Source organism: Ictidomys tridecemlineatus, chromosome 5 (genome assembly GCF_052094955.1).
Source record: "Ictidomys tridecemlineatus isolate mIctTri1 chromosome 5, mIctTri1.hap1, whole genome shotgun sequence".
NCBI classification, from domain to species: domain Eukaryota; kingdom Metazoa; phylum Chordata; class Mammalia; order Rodentia; family Sciuridae; genus Ictidomys; species Ictidomys tridecemlineatus.
The window spans coordinates 195,820,218-195,834,576 of NC_135481.1; the positions used below are offsets into that span (position 1 = coordinate 195,820,218).

At 57.8% G+C, this 14,359-nt stretch overlaps 1 protein-coding gene across 7 annotated transcripts in view; it reads left to right on the forward strand.

Annotated features, from left to right (window-relative positions):
- The window catches only part of Slc13a3 (solute carrier family 13 member 3), a 60,922-nt gene that overhangs the window by 19,641 nt on the left and 26,922 nt on the right, over positions 1-14,359 (forward strand). For all 7 annotated transcript variants that reach the window (XM_078052033.1, XM_078052030.1, XM_078052034.1 and 4 more), the window contains exons 2-4: positions 1,995-2,260; positions 4,081-4,244; positions 12,874-12,940. In XM_078052033.1, the coding sequence (XP_077908159.1) occupies positions 1,995-2,260; positions 4,081-4,244; positions 12,874-12,940 (497 nt within the window). The remainder of the gene's footprint in view (positions 1-1,994; positions 2,261-4,080; positions 4,245-12,873; positions 12,941-14,359) is intronic.

Sequence of the window (14,359 nt, forward strand, 5' to 3'; positions counted from 1 at the left end):
CAAAGAGTACCGGGGGTCCCCTCCCTCAGTTCCCTCATTCTGCACTGCCTCAGCCCCTACGTGTTGGGCGCTAAGCCGGGTGCTGGGGACACAGAAGAGAATGAGACACAAACAGGGACCCCCTCCTCGTGGCACTTGCATTCTGGGCGGGGACACAGAGGAGGCCAGCGACACTGAACACCGGAATCGTCGCAGTTTGCGACTCGGCAGCATTTCCAGCCACACAAAGTTTTAAGGGATGTTTTGATCCATGGGCAAATGAATGTCAGGAGCTTTGGGTCCACGGGGACAAGTAGATGTGTGCATGTGGTCTGGCAGTGCTTTGGATGCTCCGGGAATTTCAGGGGTCGGTAGGGAGAAGGGCTGTTGAGAACTTCCCCGGCTTGGAACCCGTTTTGGCGGCCTTAGGGGGTACACCAGCGTGACTGATGTGGACGCCCCCTCAGGCCCCTGCTCTGCTCCCAGCAGCTCACCCTCCCAGGTCCTCTCCACGTGGAACACACCATGTTCCTGACTAGGAATGGAGTGGGTATGCAGTGGCACCCCCTTTTACTTCTGAGCCTCAGGAAACACACCCTTCCGTTGACGGAGTCACCTGTAGTGAACAGCGAGGGTCCAGGGAGATGGAGGAGCGTCTTATTCCAATTGAGCTGCTGTAACAAAAGGCGCCGTCAACTGGGTCGGGGTGAACCACAGGAATGTATTGCTCACAGTTCTGGAGCCTGTTAAAGCAGCCCAGCCAGCTCCAAGACAGAGGCGCCGACACACTCAGTGTCTCAGGGGCCTTTCTCTGTGCTTCAGCACCTGTTGCTGGGCCCGGACAAGGCAGAGGGCCCCCAGGCCTCTTACAATTGCATTCATGAGGGTCCCGCCACAGTGGGGTTAGGTTTCAACATATGAATTGGGGGGCTGGGGGAACTCAGCCAAGGCAGCGCCCTCCTCGGTCCCCACCAGTCCCTCCGATGGCTTTCTTCTGCCCCATGCTCACGGTGCTGGGTCGCCTGGGGCCTTGTCTCTCGGGGCGAATGGTTTGCCTGCACGTGGGTCTCCTGGAGCTGCAGAAGCTGATGAGCTGCAGGTGTCTGGGCCCCAGACTGACTGCCAGTGTCAGGGGCAGGAGTGCACTGTCCCCTGGCAGTCTGGCGTCTCGTGACAGACCCCAAAGAAAAGCAAGATGTCTTCTTGCAAAGTGCGAGATTGTGCGGGGGAGCCCAGAGCTCCACGGTGGCACGTCAGGCTCCTGTGAGCACTCGAGGTTGCAATCCTGGCTCAGGATGCCTCGTTTCCAAACCGGGACACCGGTTGGTAGGTCAGGCGGTGCACAGGACGGGATGAGTGTGACGGTCACCGTCTTTGGGCGTCGAGTGTGTGCCGTGCTGGCCGCTGCACCTGCCCAGCTGCGGCCGTCCTTACTGTGTGCCCTCCACTCCAGGGTGGTCCCTGGGCCCGCACAGGCTGATCCCTCTTCCTGTGGCTGCAGGAGTGTTTCTCTGGCTGTGGGCAGAGCTCAGCCTGCACAGGGGGAGGTCGGAAGTGCTCCCAGGAGCCGTCCTCAACCAGCGATGGCCAGCGGCTCCAGGGAGAACAGCTCCCGGGTGTGCCCTGTGCTGCGTCCCAGGCTCCCCACCAGGACTGTGGCTCCAACTGCCCACGGTGGAAACTTCTCGTAAACTCACCTTGTATTGGCCCCTTCTCTGGGTCACCTGCCCACACCCTTCCAGAACTTTCTGAGGTCCCCTATTAAATCAAGTATTTCCATTCTCATCCTCGCCTAGGGGTCTACCTCCAAGACAGTGAGTATTTTGGTTGGTTTTCTTTCAGTCTTGTGAAGTAGGAAGAAATAGCTTCTCTATTTTGTACCGAGAAAAATGAGGCTCAGAAAGGTGATGCCCTAGCTCAAGGTCAAAGCCAAGGGCACCACTTCCCGGCGAAGGAGCCCGGTAGGCCCTGCACCAGGCCCCGGGCACACCCCCAGCTGTGCATGTCCCCCGCAGGAGGGCCGCTGCCTGTTCGTCATCCTGCTCATGGCCGTCTACTGGTGCACCGAGGCCCTGCCCCTGTCAGTGACAGCGCTGCTGCCCATCGTCCTCTTCCCCTTCCTGGGCATCCTGCCCTCCAGCAAGGTCTGCCCCCAGTACTTCCTCGACACCAACTTCCTCTTCCTCAGCGGTCTCATCATGGCCACTGCCATCGAGGAGTGGAACCTACACCGGAGGATCGCCCTCAAGGTCCTGATGCTCGTGGGAGTCCAGCCGGCCAGGTAAGGCCAGGCCACAGGGCCAGCCGGGGACGTGACTTTGCCCCTCGCTGCCTGGAAATGGCGAAGGACCTTGATTCACAGAGTCCCTGCGAGCACTAGAAGGTTGTTGCGGGCTGTCCCTGAGCCCCGCGCAGAGGGCCTGGCCCTGCGCTCTCAGGCTCGCTCGCTGCTCAGCAGCCCGGGTGATGGGGTGGAGCCGTTGGGGACACACAGTGGGTGGGAAGATGGCCCAGGAGAGGCGGGGGCAGGACCCAACCCTGCAAAGCCATTCTCCAAGGGTTGGGTGGATTTAGCAAAGGAGTGTGTGTGTGCACGTCTATTGTTTTTTTTCCATGAACCCCTTTGGCAATTTGGTGAATCTTAAGATTTTTTCTCAGAATGATGTTTTAAATTGCATGAAGCAATCCAGTTTTCAGGATTTAAAACAACAACCACAACCCTAACTGGAGCAAAATGCAGTTACTCAAACAGTATTTTTAAAACACATTTTGCCGTAACAGCCCCTTTATGAACCCAGCACACGGCAAGATCTAGTGATGAAACCGTTTTGAGCATCATCGCTAAGCCAGGGTCCTGCAGCTGTTACAATGTGCTAGAAAACACCTGTGACCTTTTTTGGTGATAAAGTCTCAGGCACTGAGGAAAAGACTCACTTCTCACTAGACGTTAGCAACGTGAAGATGCCAGGTGTCTCCCTGATCCAGCCTGGTGGTGTCCACAGCCCCCTGCTGTAAAGGGTCCTGAGCCAGGGAGTGACCTGGCAAATTTACATCTTTAAGCCTCCTCTTGGCCACATGTGGTGGGCTGCAGGTGAGAAGCCAGGTGCAGCCTGGCTGGGAGGCTGTTCTGGGTGTGACAAGGGATGGTGACAGCTTGCACTAGAGGGTGGCAGTGGAGAAGGACAGAAGGAGAGACCTGAGAGCTCTCTGAGTGACATGACCCGTGGGGGTGAGGGAGGAGGAGAGCTGTGGATGACCCCTGGGTTCCAGCATCCACTCTGCTGAGACAGCTGCCCGACTGTGTGAGGTGTCCCCTCGGGAGGCTGTGCATCCTGCGGGACAGACTCCATCGAGAGCTGAGCCCAGCAGCCAGCGGGGTTTGCTATCCAGGGGCGCGGGGGCTGTGGAGGTGAATCTGCAGCCATGAGCACAGCGAGGCACTGGCTTAGAACCATCTAGACACAGAAGAACCGACCCAGAGGACACTGGAACTGACAGGGAAGGAGGGAGGGTCAGTAAACGGCGGGAGCTTAGATCATTGGTCTGATCTATGAACAGAACTCTGCTGACTCCTTCCTTCATAACCGTCTAAATGAGCTCCAGGTGGATTAAGAAACTAATATATGAAAAACCAAACCCACAACACCCGAGACTTAGATTCTGTTGTGGAGGCAGACCAAGCAAAGACCAGGAGCCGAGGAGTCAGGCGCGCTGGGTGCTGGGGAGAGGCTCAGCGGGTGAGCAGCGGGTGCTGGTGGGAGTGGGGGCCAGAGGGAGCCTGGGAAGGTCGCAGGCAAGATGGCAGGAGCCTTGGTGTCCTGGCACCTTTACCCTGAAATGGGTGACACGGAGGGTTTGGTGGAAATGGCTCTGGTTTCCCTTTCCCCAGGAGCCTGTGGGCCGTTCACTCACAGTGGCCAGGGCTCTTGAGATCCCAGCAAGCCCAGATTGTGGGTCGCTTTGGCCACTGACTTGCTTCTCTGCATCTCAACTTTCCACTGTGAAGCTAAGGGCTTGGGTTCCTCAGGGAGGGGAGCCTGGGCCCAGAGGACCTCGTGGAGCCTGGGTTCGGGCTCTGACTCCATCTCCCTCTGTCCCCAGGCTCATTCTGGGGATGATGGTGACCACCTCCTTCCTGTCCATGTGGCTCAGCAACACCGCCTCCACCGCCATGATGCTGCCCATTGCCAACGCCATCCTGAAGAGTCTCTTTGGCCAGAAGGAGGCTCAGAAGGAGCTCAGTTGGGAAGGTGATGAGAACACAGGTGAGGCTGTGCAAGGGCACTGCGGCCACTCCACCGCATGAAGGGCGGGGAGCAGGGACAACCAGAGGAAACTGGGAGAAGCCAGGGGAATGCGCACTTGCAGAGCACCTTCTAGGCGTCAAATGTCTAATGGAGAATCAGACAGGTCCAACTGTGGGACCTTGGTTTTCTGATTCTTGCATTTGTTGAGCATATGTATTGGTTCCTTTGACTCTCCACATTACCCTTTGAACTGGATCCTATGATGAAACTTTGCTTGAAAGCATTTGAACAGATGTTCAACCTAATTCTCAGAGAAACGCCAATTGAAGCAATGAGATTTGAATCAATAAGACTTTAAAAAATAAGAAAGCTGGGTAATGTCCAGTGTTGGCAGCCACGTGGCCGTGGGAACGCTGGGGCACTGCTAGAAAGAGTGTGGTCTGGGCCGGCCTTTAAGGAAGGGAGGAAGGGAGGGAGGAAGGAAGGAAGGAAGGGAGGGAGGAAGGAAGGAAGGAAGGAAGGAAGGAAGGGAGGAAGGGAGAAAGATGAAAAGCTACACATTATGCTCTTCAGGAGTGTGCGGAAGCCAAATGTGCCTCTGCCCTGGGGGAACAGCTCTGCTCCTGGGGGATAAAGCCCCCGGGATTCTTCATCCGGGAGACAGGCGACAGACAGTCCCTGCGCGTTCTTCCTGGGGTGAGGAGTTGGCGGTCACGCAGGCTCTGTTGATGGCACACACCAAGCACAGCACCGAACCAGCAAACCAACAGTTACAGAAATGGATCTCTTAAAACAGTTTTGATTGTGGGAAAACCAGAATGAGGTACAGGCCCCAAGGACAACATGTGAATTAAACACGTGCACATGTGGATGACACGGCGTTGTGGAAGAACATAAGGAATATAAACTGGCACCGTGGCGCACACCTATGGTCCCGACGACCTGGGAGGCTGAGGCAGGAGGTCCCGAGTTGGAGGCCAGCCTCAGCAAGTTGGCAAGGCCTAAGTGAGAGAGACCCTGTCTCCAAATAAAAAATGAAAGCACTTAGGAGTGTGGCTCAGAGGTGAACGGCCCCGGGTTTAATTCCTGGAGAGAAAGAAAAGGAAAGGAAGGAAAGAAAGGGATGGAAGGAAGGAAGGAAGGAAGGAAGGAAGGAAGGAAGGAAGGAAGGAAGGAAGGAAGGAAGGAAAGGGAAGGAAGGAAGGAAAGAAAGGGATGGAAGGAAGGAAGGAAAGAAAGGGAAGGAAGGAAGGAAAGAAAGGGATGGAAGGAAGGAAGTAAAGAAAGGGAAGGAAGGAAGGAAGGAAAGAAAGGGAAGGAAGGAAGGAAAGAAGGAAGGAGAGCACAGGAAGCAACAGCTGCCTCTTAGCCGTGGGGAAGCTGCTACAGGAGGGTCCAAGTGGGGAGCGGTGAGAGTAGAAACTTTAAAAAAATGAAACTGAAGAGGGGTCTGGGCAGCCACAGTGGCACTGTGCCGTGACCTGGCCCCGTGACCCCCACCCTCTGAAATTGTGCTCTTAGCAAAAACAAACTGACTGCAAAACCCCACAGCGGCCACCGTGCTTTAGACCACTCTGTGGGCCCAGAGAGGGCAAGCAGCCTCCCCAGATCACCCAGTGGGCAGATGATGGAGCCTGACTCAGGCCCGGCACTGGGCTCCAGAGCCACCGGTGCCACCGGAGGGAATCAGCCGAGCCAGAGGGAATCCTGTGGCCACAACTCAGAGAGTGACGTCTTCAAGCCGCTGCAAAAGCAGAGGTGTATTTCCCTCAGGTACCAAGGAGCGGGAGAAGGCCGTCCAGGTCACTCCAGGGCACAGGCTCCTGGGCTCTTCTTGGGCAGCCCGAGTCCCTGGGCCTTTCTCCCAGGGCTGCACGTGGCTGTCACATCACGTCCACTTTAAAATGTCTCATTTCTTTCTTTTTTCTTTTTCTTTTGTGGTACTGGGGACTGAACCAGGGCCCTGGGCATGTGGGGCAGGCTCTCCGCCCACTGAGCTGCACCCCAGCTCTGAAATGTCCTATTTCTTAGTTGATCCGTGTGTGGGTACAGATCACTATTCGTCCCACACCAATTTCTCTGGAGTTCTCCTGGCAGTGGGCCCCCGTGGGCTCGGGGCTTTGCAGGGAAAAGGCAGGATTTCCCGGGTTCCCTTGCGGCCGGATGTGGTCAGGAGGCTGCATCTGGCCTCAGGTACATAAGTGCCTTCCTGCTCGCTGCTTCCCCCTGGGTCCATGAGACTAGGAGAGGCGCCACCTGGGACCTAGAGGTAGAAGCCACCTCTTGAGAGAGAGATGGCAGATGGGTCCCAGCAGATTTTGGGGTCGTTTTCATAACTCACACGACCGCATCCTCCACGCCTCTGAGGGTTTTAGGTGCTGGTTACGTTCTTTTCCAGTGTATGTTCCAGTCAAAATGGATCTGACCAAAGTTAAATGCTGGCCCGTGTGGCATCTAAGCCATGTCGCTTGCTGGCATCTCTGTGCACTAGTGGCTCCTGTGTATTCTGTTCCCACAACGGCCCTGAGAGCTCGGAACGATCGTCAGCCTGTACAGGCGGGGTTGGGGAAGTGAGGCCGTTCATTCATATGTCGTCGCTGGCCAAGCAGCGACCCCGGGTCTCCTCGGGGGCAAAGTCTTCTCCCTGGGAGGGGGGAGAAGCTGGGGCTGGCAGACTTTTTCTGTAAATAACCAGATAGTAAATATTTTAGGCTCCGCCAGCCGCTCTGTCGCGATTACTCAATTCTGCCTTTGAAGTGAGGGGCAGGGTGCCAGTGGGCGTGGTGGGCGCTAACACGACTTTATTAATGAGTTAAAATCTCACGGACTGTCGCATCCTGAACGGTTATTCTTCTACTGATCTTTTCAACCACTTAAAAATGTGAACTCCAGTCTCCATTGGCAGGTGGTGCAGAAACAGGTCATGGCCGGATTCTAGATGCAAACCGTGCGCGGCTGCCCCTGCTCTGCACTGTTGGCTTTATTGGTTTTTAAACTGTCTCCCCAGGTCTCTGCACCTTGTCCCCTTTCAACCCCGGCTGAGCTCTCTTTATCTTAGGCTGCCCTTCCTAGGAACAGTAACTGTGTTTATTGAGCACTTACTTAATGCAAGGTCCCTCCTAAGGCCTGGGGTCTGAATGAGATGGAGCGGAAGAAATAAGAGGAGCTGCCGTGGCCTCCCAGGCAGCGTTTCCAACTGTCGGGAAGGCCTGCTCCTTCTCTCCCCTATCCGCCTCCCACAGGAGTCTCTTTTTCCAAAATGAACACACGAGGTTTGAATACCAGGTCCTTCCTTACAAACACGCAGAGTCTGAGGCCCGGGGCAGAAGGGGTTCGCCCAGGGTCACACACAGTGGTGACCTTGCAACAGGAGCCGGGGCCTTGTCCCTCGCACGGCAGGATGTCAGGAGGCTGGGGCCCTGGGAGGCTGGGGGCCCTTCAGCAGCCGCAGGACAGAGAGCAGGGACTGGTTAATGATCAGTCTCTGGGACAAGGACAAGGCTGATTCCAGCTCAAAGAGAGATGTCCCTTCCATCTAGTTCTGTGCCTTGACCAGGTGCTGGGGTGAGGCCAGAGCTGGAGGGAGTGGAGTCTGTGCTGATGAACCAGGAGAGGGGCAGGGCGTCTCCTCCAGGCTGCAAGGTCACAAGGGCCATCGATAGCAGCCACACAATGCTAATATCAGCCACCCTTTTCTGAGGGCCCACTCTATGGCAGACGCCATGCTCAATGTTTCAACCCATCGACTTGTTGAATCCTAACTGCACCATGAGGTAGATGACCTCCATTTACAGATGAAGAGACTGAGGTTCACAGGGGCAAAATGATTCACCCAGAGTAACACCGTGAACGAGTCGCTGAGCTCTAGTCTGTGTTTATGAGCTCTGTGCCGTAGGGCCTGGCCCAGAGAGGAGCCAGGGAAGCTGGGGTAGGATGGGGCTCACTGGACAAGACCCCAGAGGTCCTCAGCCTTTGAGGGTAGACCTGCCCCCTCTCTCCAGTTCCTGAACCATCCTGTGCTCGGTATTGTCACGTGAGTGGTGGCTTCAACACCCTTCCACAGGGGCGCTCCCATTCATCCTCCAGCTGTGGGGGTGGGCGGCACTGTTTCACCCCGTCTTACAGAGGAGCAAATGAAGTTCAAGTCAGTGATTTGCTCAGGGTCCAGTAAGGGGCCTGTGTGTGCTAGGGAACTGCTCCACCACTGAGTTCTATTCCCAGGTCTTAATTTGACTTTTTAATTTTGAGACAGGGTCTCACTAAGTTACTGAGGCTAGCCTTGAACTTGCGATCCTCCTGCCTCAGTCTCCCAAGTAACTGGGATTATAGGTGTGTACCCCTGCACCCACCTCTACCTGGCTTTCAAATCTGAACCTTTTCCTCCTTTTCTCTGCCCAAAGAAGGCCACCCAGGCATGCCACCCATGACTTTCCTTCAGGAATGTCCGAGATGCACCATCTGTCACAGAGACATCTTTCGGGTGGCGGTAAACATTGCCCTCCTCTTCCCTCATTAGGCCAACCCACCTCCTGAACCTCTTCTTGTCTATAAAGACAAAATATCCCCATTTTGTCTTATGTTGAGTGACATGTGAGAAACGACAGCCAGGCACATAGGAAGTGGCTCATATGTGGCCGCTGCGTAAAAATCTCTCTAGGATTCCAGCAGTGGGAGGAGCTTCCAGCAGTGGGAGGAGCTTCCAGCAGTGGGAGGAGCTTCTGTCAGTGGGAGGAGCTTCTGGCAGTGGGAGGAGCTTCCAGCAGTGGGAGGAGCAGTGGGAAGACCCGCCCTGTGGTGGGTGGAGAGGGCTATTCGCTGGCTCCTTGGGACCTCCCCACGGACTCCACGCTCCCTGAGGGCCCGTGTTGTCCCTCACCGCTGTGACAGCTTTGTCCTGCCCACTTGCTCACCCAGAGTGCCCTCTGGCCGGTGGCAGGTGTCCCGTGTTATTAAGGAGCTCTAAGCCTCCGCCCCTCGGACGTGCAGTAGGGGTGGTAAGTGGCCTCCCGGGGCGTCAGGAGTGCTGATGAATTCATGGATGGCACCTGCCTAACGTGGGGGCTTCTGAATGTCCCCTCCTGTCTCAGCTTCCCGAGCTGCTGGGGTTACAGGCCAGCGCCACCCCGCCAGCTTCTGGGTCGGGTGGATGCCAGCTTTGCCCGCCCGTCTGGGCCTCGGTTCCCCGGGTGGAGGGGAAAGGTGGCCAACCCCGCCCGCGCCCAGGGCTGCTGGGCTCTGTCCTCCACCCCAGCGAGCCTTCTCGGCCCCTCGGACTCCAGGATCACGTTGTTGACCAAACCTTACGTAAGCGCCAAGCTCCGGCTGACCTCGACTTGTGCGCCCAGAGCAGCCGGCTCTCGTGGCCTCTGGGCCCCGCGGCCACGGGAAGCCCGGGGAGGCCTCTGGTGAATCGTTAGGCTCTCGCCTTGCTGCCCTGGCCCCAACTCCATGTCCTTGGCTTCATCGGCTCCGTCCTTAGAAGAGTAGGCCCGGGGACTGCTGTCACCTAACATAAGAAACGGGACCCCTCGCCCATCGCCGGTCCCTCCACCGGGGTGTGTGCGGCGAACCCCGACCCCGGCTGGGCTCCAGCTCCGTCTGGCCTCCAGCGGCCTCCAGGGAGGAGCAGGTGGAGCCCCCACCAGGGCCGGGCAGCCGCGGGAGCCTCATTTTCCCACCAGTAACTTCCACAAGTTGCCCTCAACCCTGGCTGCACAAAGAGGTGCCCCCAGAACTTCTTGAAGATCCTGAGGCCCAGGCCCCACCCCAGAGTCCCCCATAGGGACCCCCGCCCTGGGGACTCCTCAGGGCCAGCTGTGTGGAGCTCGGCGAGGTCGGAGGGGTGTGGCAGCGGTGGCCCAGCCCACGGGGAGTGGTGCAGAGGGCTCTGGAGGTGGGGACCCGGGTCACTGAGTCCTCCTGTCTAGCCATCCCCTGGGGAGCGACTCTCCTCACCCACCATGTGCTGTGGAGGGCTCCACCTTCTGCTTTAGTGCCCTGGGCTCAGGGCTCAAGCCTCAGGTGTGCATGTGTGTTACTGTCACCTGAGCCCTGAGGTCCTGGTCCCCGCCACTCAGGGTGAGCTGGCTGACTTCAGCCTCAGACTTCTCTGGTGGTCACAGCACCACCCCAGGCACAGCAAATATGACCCCAGCTGCTGCCATAAAACCCTGTTCCCTCCTGGTACCAATAGGAACCACCCAGCGTGGGGGGCGGGGGCGGGGATGATGACTTCCCCCAGCCACTGGGTGAGCAAGCCGCGGAGAGAGCCAAGGCTGGGGTCCAGACCCTTCCTGCTCCTCCACGTGGTCAGTGTGTGACTGACTTCCTGAAGGAAATCCCATGTAAAGAGGAAAAATCAAACATTTTGCTGGACTTTCTTTGAGAGTGTCAATGTCCTTCAGCCTAAGTCCCCCGGGAATGTCCACTTAAATGAGTGGACTATCCACCGCAGCAGGGGTGAGAGCCTGCACCCCAGGCCACAAGCGACTTCATCAGAGGGGTCACAAGAACCTGCCCGGGACTGGGCCGCCCCTCAGGTCACCTGGAGGAGGGCCTGTGGAAGCCCGGCGGTCCCCGATGGGTGAGGCCAGCAGCCAGGGCGCATCCACACCTGGGTCAGGAAAGAGGGTCGCTCATTAGCCAGGAGCGGGTGCTGGGGTTCTCGGGCAGCACAGTGACCGTGCACTTAGACAAGGCCAGGAAGTGGTCTTGCTCTGTTAGCTGGAGGTCCCGCAGGAGGACCACGTGGCCTGGCCCCAGCATCCAGCACCCTGCTCTGTGTCCCGCACAGCACCCTCGCCCACCGGCTCCTGCTGGCACACCCTGGCCCTCCACATCCAGAGCACCGTCTGTTTTTTGTGCAGCTTATGAATCAAGAATAGTTTTTACATTTTTTTTGAAATAAATTGAAAGAAGAAAAACATCTCGTGACATGCAGAGATTATGTGAAATTCAAGTCCCAGCGCCCAGCTATTCATAAACTGTACCTTGCGCGCTCCCCCGCAGAGCTGATTATTTACAGCAGAGATCACATGGCCCCAAGCCTAAAATATTTACTATCTGGCTTCGTAGAAGAAGCTTGCTGGCCTCTGCTTTATCTTTTTATTTTATTTTAAAGTGCTGGGGGTGGAACCCAGGGCCTCAAGCAAGCTGGGCACGTGCTCTGCCACTGAGCTGACCCCAGGCCTGTCCCTGAATTCCTTGGGTTCATTCCTTAACCCCTTGACAGTTGTATGGAGACGGTAACTCCATTTATGACTCGCGAACGGAGTAACGGGAAATCAAGGATGTATCTGGACCAGGGCTTCTGACTTCAGCACTATTACATTTGGGGTGACAGGGCTCTTTGTTGGGGGCCTGGCTTGCTATGGGGGGCGGTTATCATGGTCTCTAATATGTGCAGCAGCATCCCCGCCAAATCCCTGTGACAAAAACGTCCCTAGTCATTGTTCAGTGTCCCTCGGGGGCAGAATTGGCTACATAGTGACGGAAGCAGGCCGCAGTTTCACCGGCAGCCCCACACCCAGCTCCCAGGGTCCTGGGTGGCGGCTCCAACTGCAGGAACTGAAATCCGTTCCGTTTTTTCTCTTCTCCAAAACACTGTCCAGGCTCCTGGGGAGTGTGGTCGGTGAGCAGAGGGGACTTCAGAAGGAAGTCAGATCCTGAGCAGTCCTCCTGTGCCCGAGCTCTACCCCGGCTCCCGTACTGAGCTCCGAGACCCTGTGCGGCGGCCCTTTTCCTGCCACCCTGCCTCGGCCTCTTCTCTCTGCCTCCCCTGGCCTCCGGCTTCCTGACACGGGCTCTCTCCTGCTCGACCCCCGGGCATTTGGGGGCTCCCGCTCCCCTCCTTCAGGTCTCAGAGGACAGATTTTCCTTCTTGGTCAGAGCTCCTCTCTGTGGGAATTTCTTCTCTGCCCTGTTCTCCGCGACACCCCTGCGTCCGACATACCACGTACATTTACGTGTCTGTGGTCTGTCTCCCCCTCTGAGGGTAAGAACCGCAGGGCACGGACTTCCATGCCTTGACACTCCGTGCCCGACACACGAGAGACACTCGCTCCAGAAAGATGTCTCCGTGGATCGATGGTGGAGGCTTCGTGTATCTGAGTTCCTGCCCTGAGCTCCAGGTGGCCCTGAGTTCAAGTCAGAGGAGCAGAAACACCTGCCGGGCTTACCTGCTCTCGGCATCTCTGTGGCCACCAGCCCAGCCAACCGCCACCGCGTTACCTGGAGAAGGGGAGAGGCCCTGCCTGGGTTCCCCGCTCCCAGTTGGGGCCCCGCAGTCCCTTCTCCCGGGCCAGGCCAGAGATGTTTGCAGAAGCCCTGTCATCCCTCTTGGGCGCGGAATCCATTACTCCTTACAGCTGGCCATTCTCAAATAGCCCTTGGGCGGTGGCTGCTCGCGGGAGCCTGGGCCTGGGCTATGGGTGGCCAGGTGGCTTGCAGCTGACTTCCTGCCCACAGGCCGGGACCATCTCCAGACAGGATGGTGGGACAGGAGGGGGTGAGGCCCTCTCTCACCCTTTTTTCTTTAAATGAATAGCACAGGGTCCTCGGCCAGGAAGAGGCCCCTCGGCTGGCTACCCCAGAGCCAGTGCCCTGTCCCCTCTGCCGCTTCCGCTGACGTCGCCCTTCTTTCCCCCAGCTGCCGTGCGGAGGAGCGGCCTGCCCGCAGTGCCCACGGAGATGCGCTTTCTGGCCAGCACCGAAGAGTAAGTTCCTGGGGAAATTCTGGGGAGACATGCTGGGTTCAAGGGTCTGCTTCGGCCTTCCCCTGGCCACCCCGAGGCCGTCCAGACAACCCAGTGCCCGAGTTTCCACCAGTCTTCCCCGTGGCTTGGGCAAGGCCTCAATGGCCTCCTTTAAACGAAGCCACCATGGAGAGGACAGAGGCACAGGAATCCCCGAGGGGCTGGGGGCTGGGGGCTGGGGGCTTTCCTCTTGCAGGAAGGACCCAGGGAGCAGGAAAGCTCGGCCACATGGTCGTCAAGAAGGGGAGGCCAGGCTGAGAGGCTCTAGGACAAACATATCCTGTGATCTGATGGCCGTCCTTCACCCTATGTGACATCTTTACATCATTGTCACGTTTGTTCTGCAGTGTCCTTTGTGTTACGGCAGCATGGTTAAGGCCCCAGGGTTTGGAGTCGCACAGACCTATGTGGAATTCTAGCCCTGCGACTTGTTGACTGTGTGACTTGAACAAGTTGCTTGACCTCTCTGAGCCTCAGTTAGTGCTCACCTACCAACTGGACGTGATGTTGGGGCCCACCTCCGAGAGTTGTTTTGAGATTAGGTGAGATAGTGTGGATGAAGGTTGCCCGGGTCTGACGTATACACAGGGCACCTGTTCCTGAAGTGTCATCTTCCCCATTCTATACGGACGGAAGACCAGGCAGCACAGGGCTGTGTGGGCAGAGCCGGGATGGGTGGGCGGCTTCACTCACTGGACACGCGCTTAGGGAGGGCGCAGGGCTGGTGGGGAGCAGCAAGGAGCAGAGGAAGGCGCCAGCCCTGGGGGAGCCGGGTGGGCGCGTGAAGCCCTCACTGTGGGGCAAAGCAAGGGGAGCCGGCGGGGAGGAAAGGGCAGGTGAAGGCCGGGAGGCGGGAAGGCTCGCCAGGAGGGTCCCGCCGAGGGAGCCCCGCAGGAGGTGAGGTCGCGGGCATCTGTGGGGGGCCTTGCCAGCAGAGGGACAGCACCTGCCCAGCTCCTGGGGTTTCCAGAGCCACGGGAGGCCGGCGTGGCTGAGCCTGCGTGAGCAGATGGGGGTGGTGCAGAGAAGTGGCTGGGGTGACGAGAAGGTGCAGGTGGAAAGACGGCGTGTGGGACCTCCTAGGCCACTGTCACAGCCTTGGCTTTGACCAAGATGGGAGCAACGAGGAGGCGTGGTCTCTGTCAGTGGCTTCCGTGGCCTGGGCTCCTTCCCGGCACCACGTCCAGGGCCTTTGAGCCAACTGTAAGACGTGACCTCTGGGACGGATCCAGCCACTCAGGACCACGTGACCCGGGGGTCTACTTTGGTATGTGCCCATGCAGAGCACACGTTGGGTACGTTGGACAGACCTGGTGCCCACCATCAGGAAGACCATACCCAGGCTGCAGACCCCTCAGCTCCCCATCTGAGTAAGCAGGG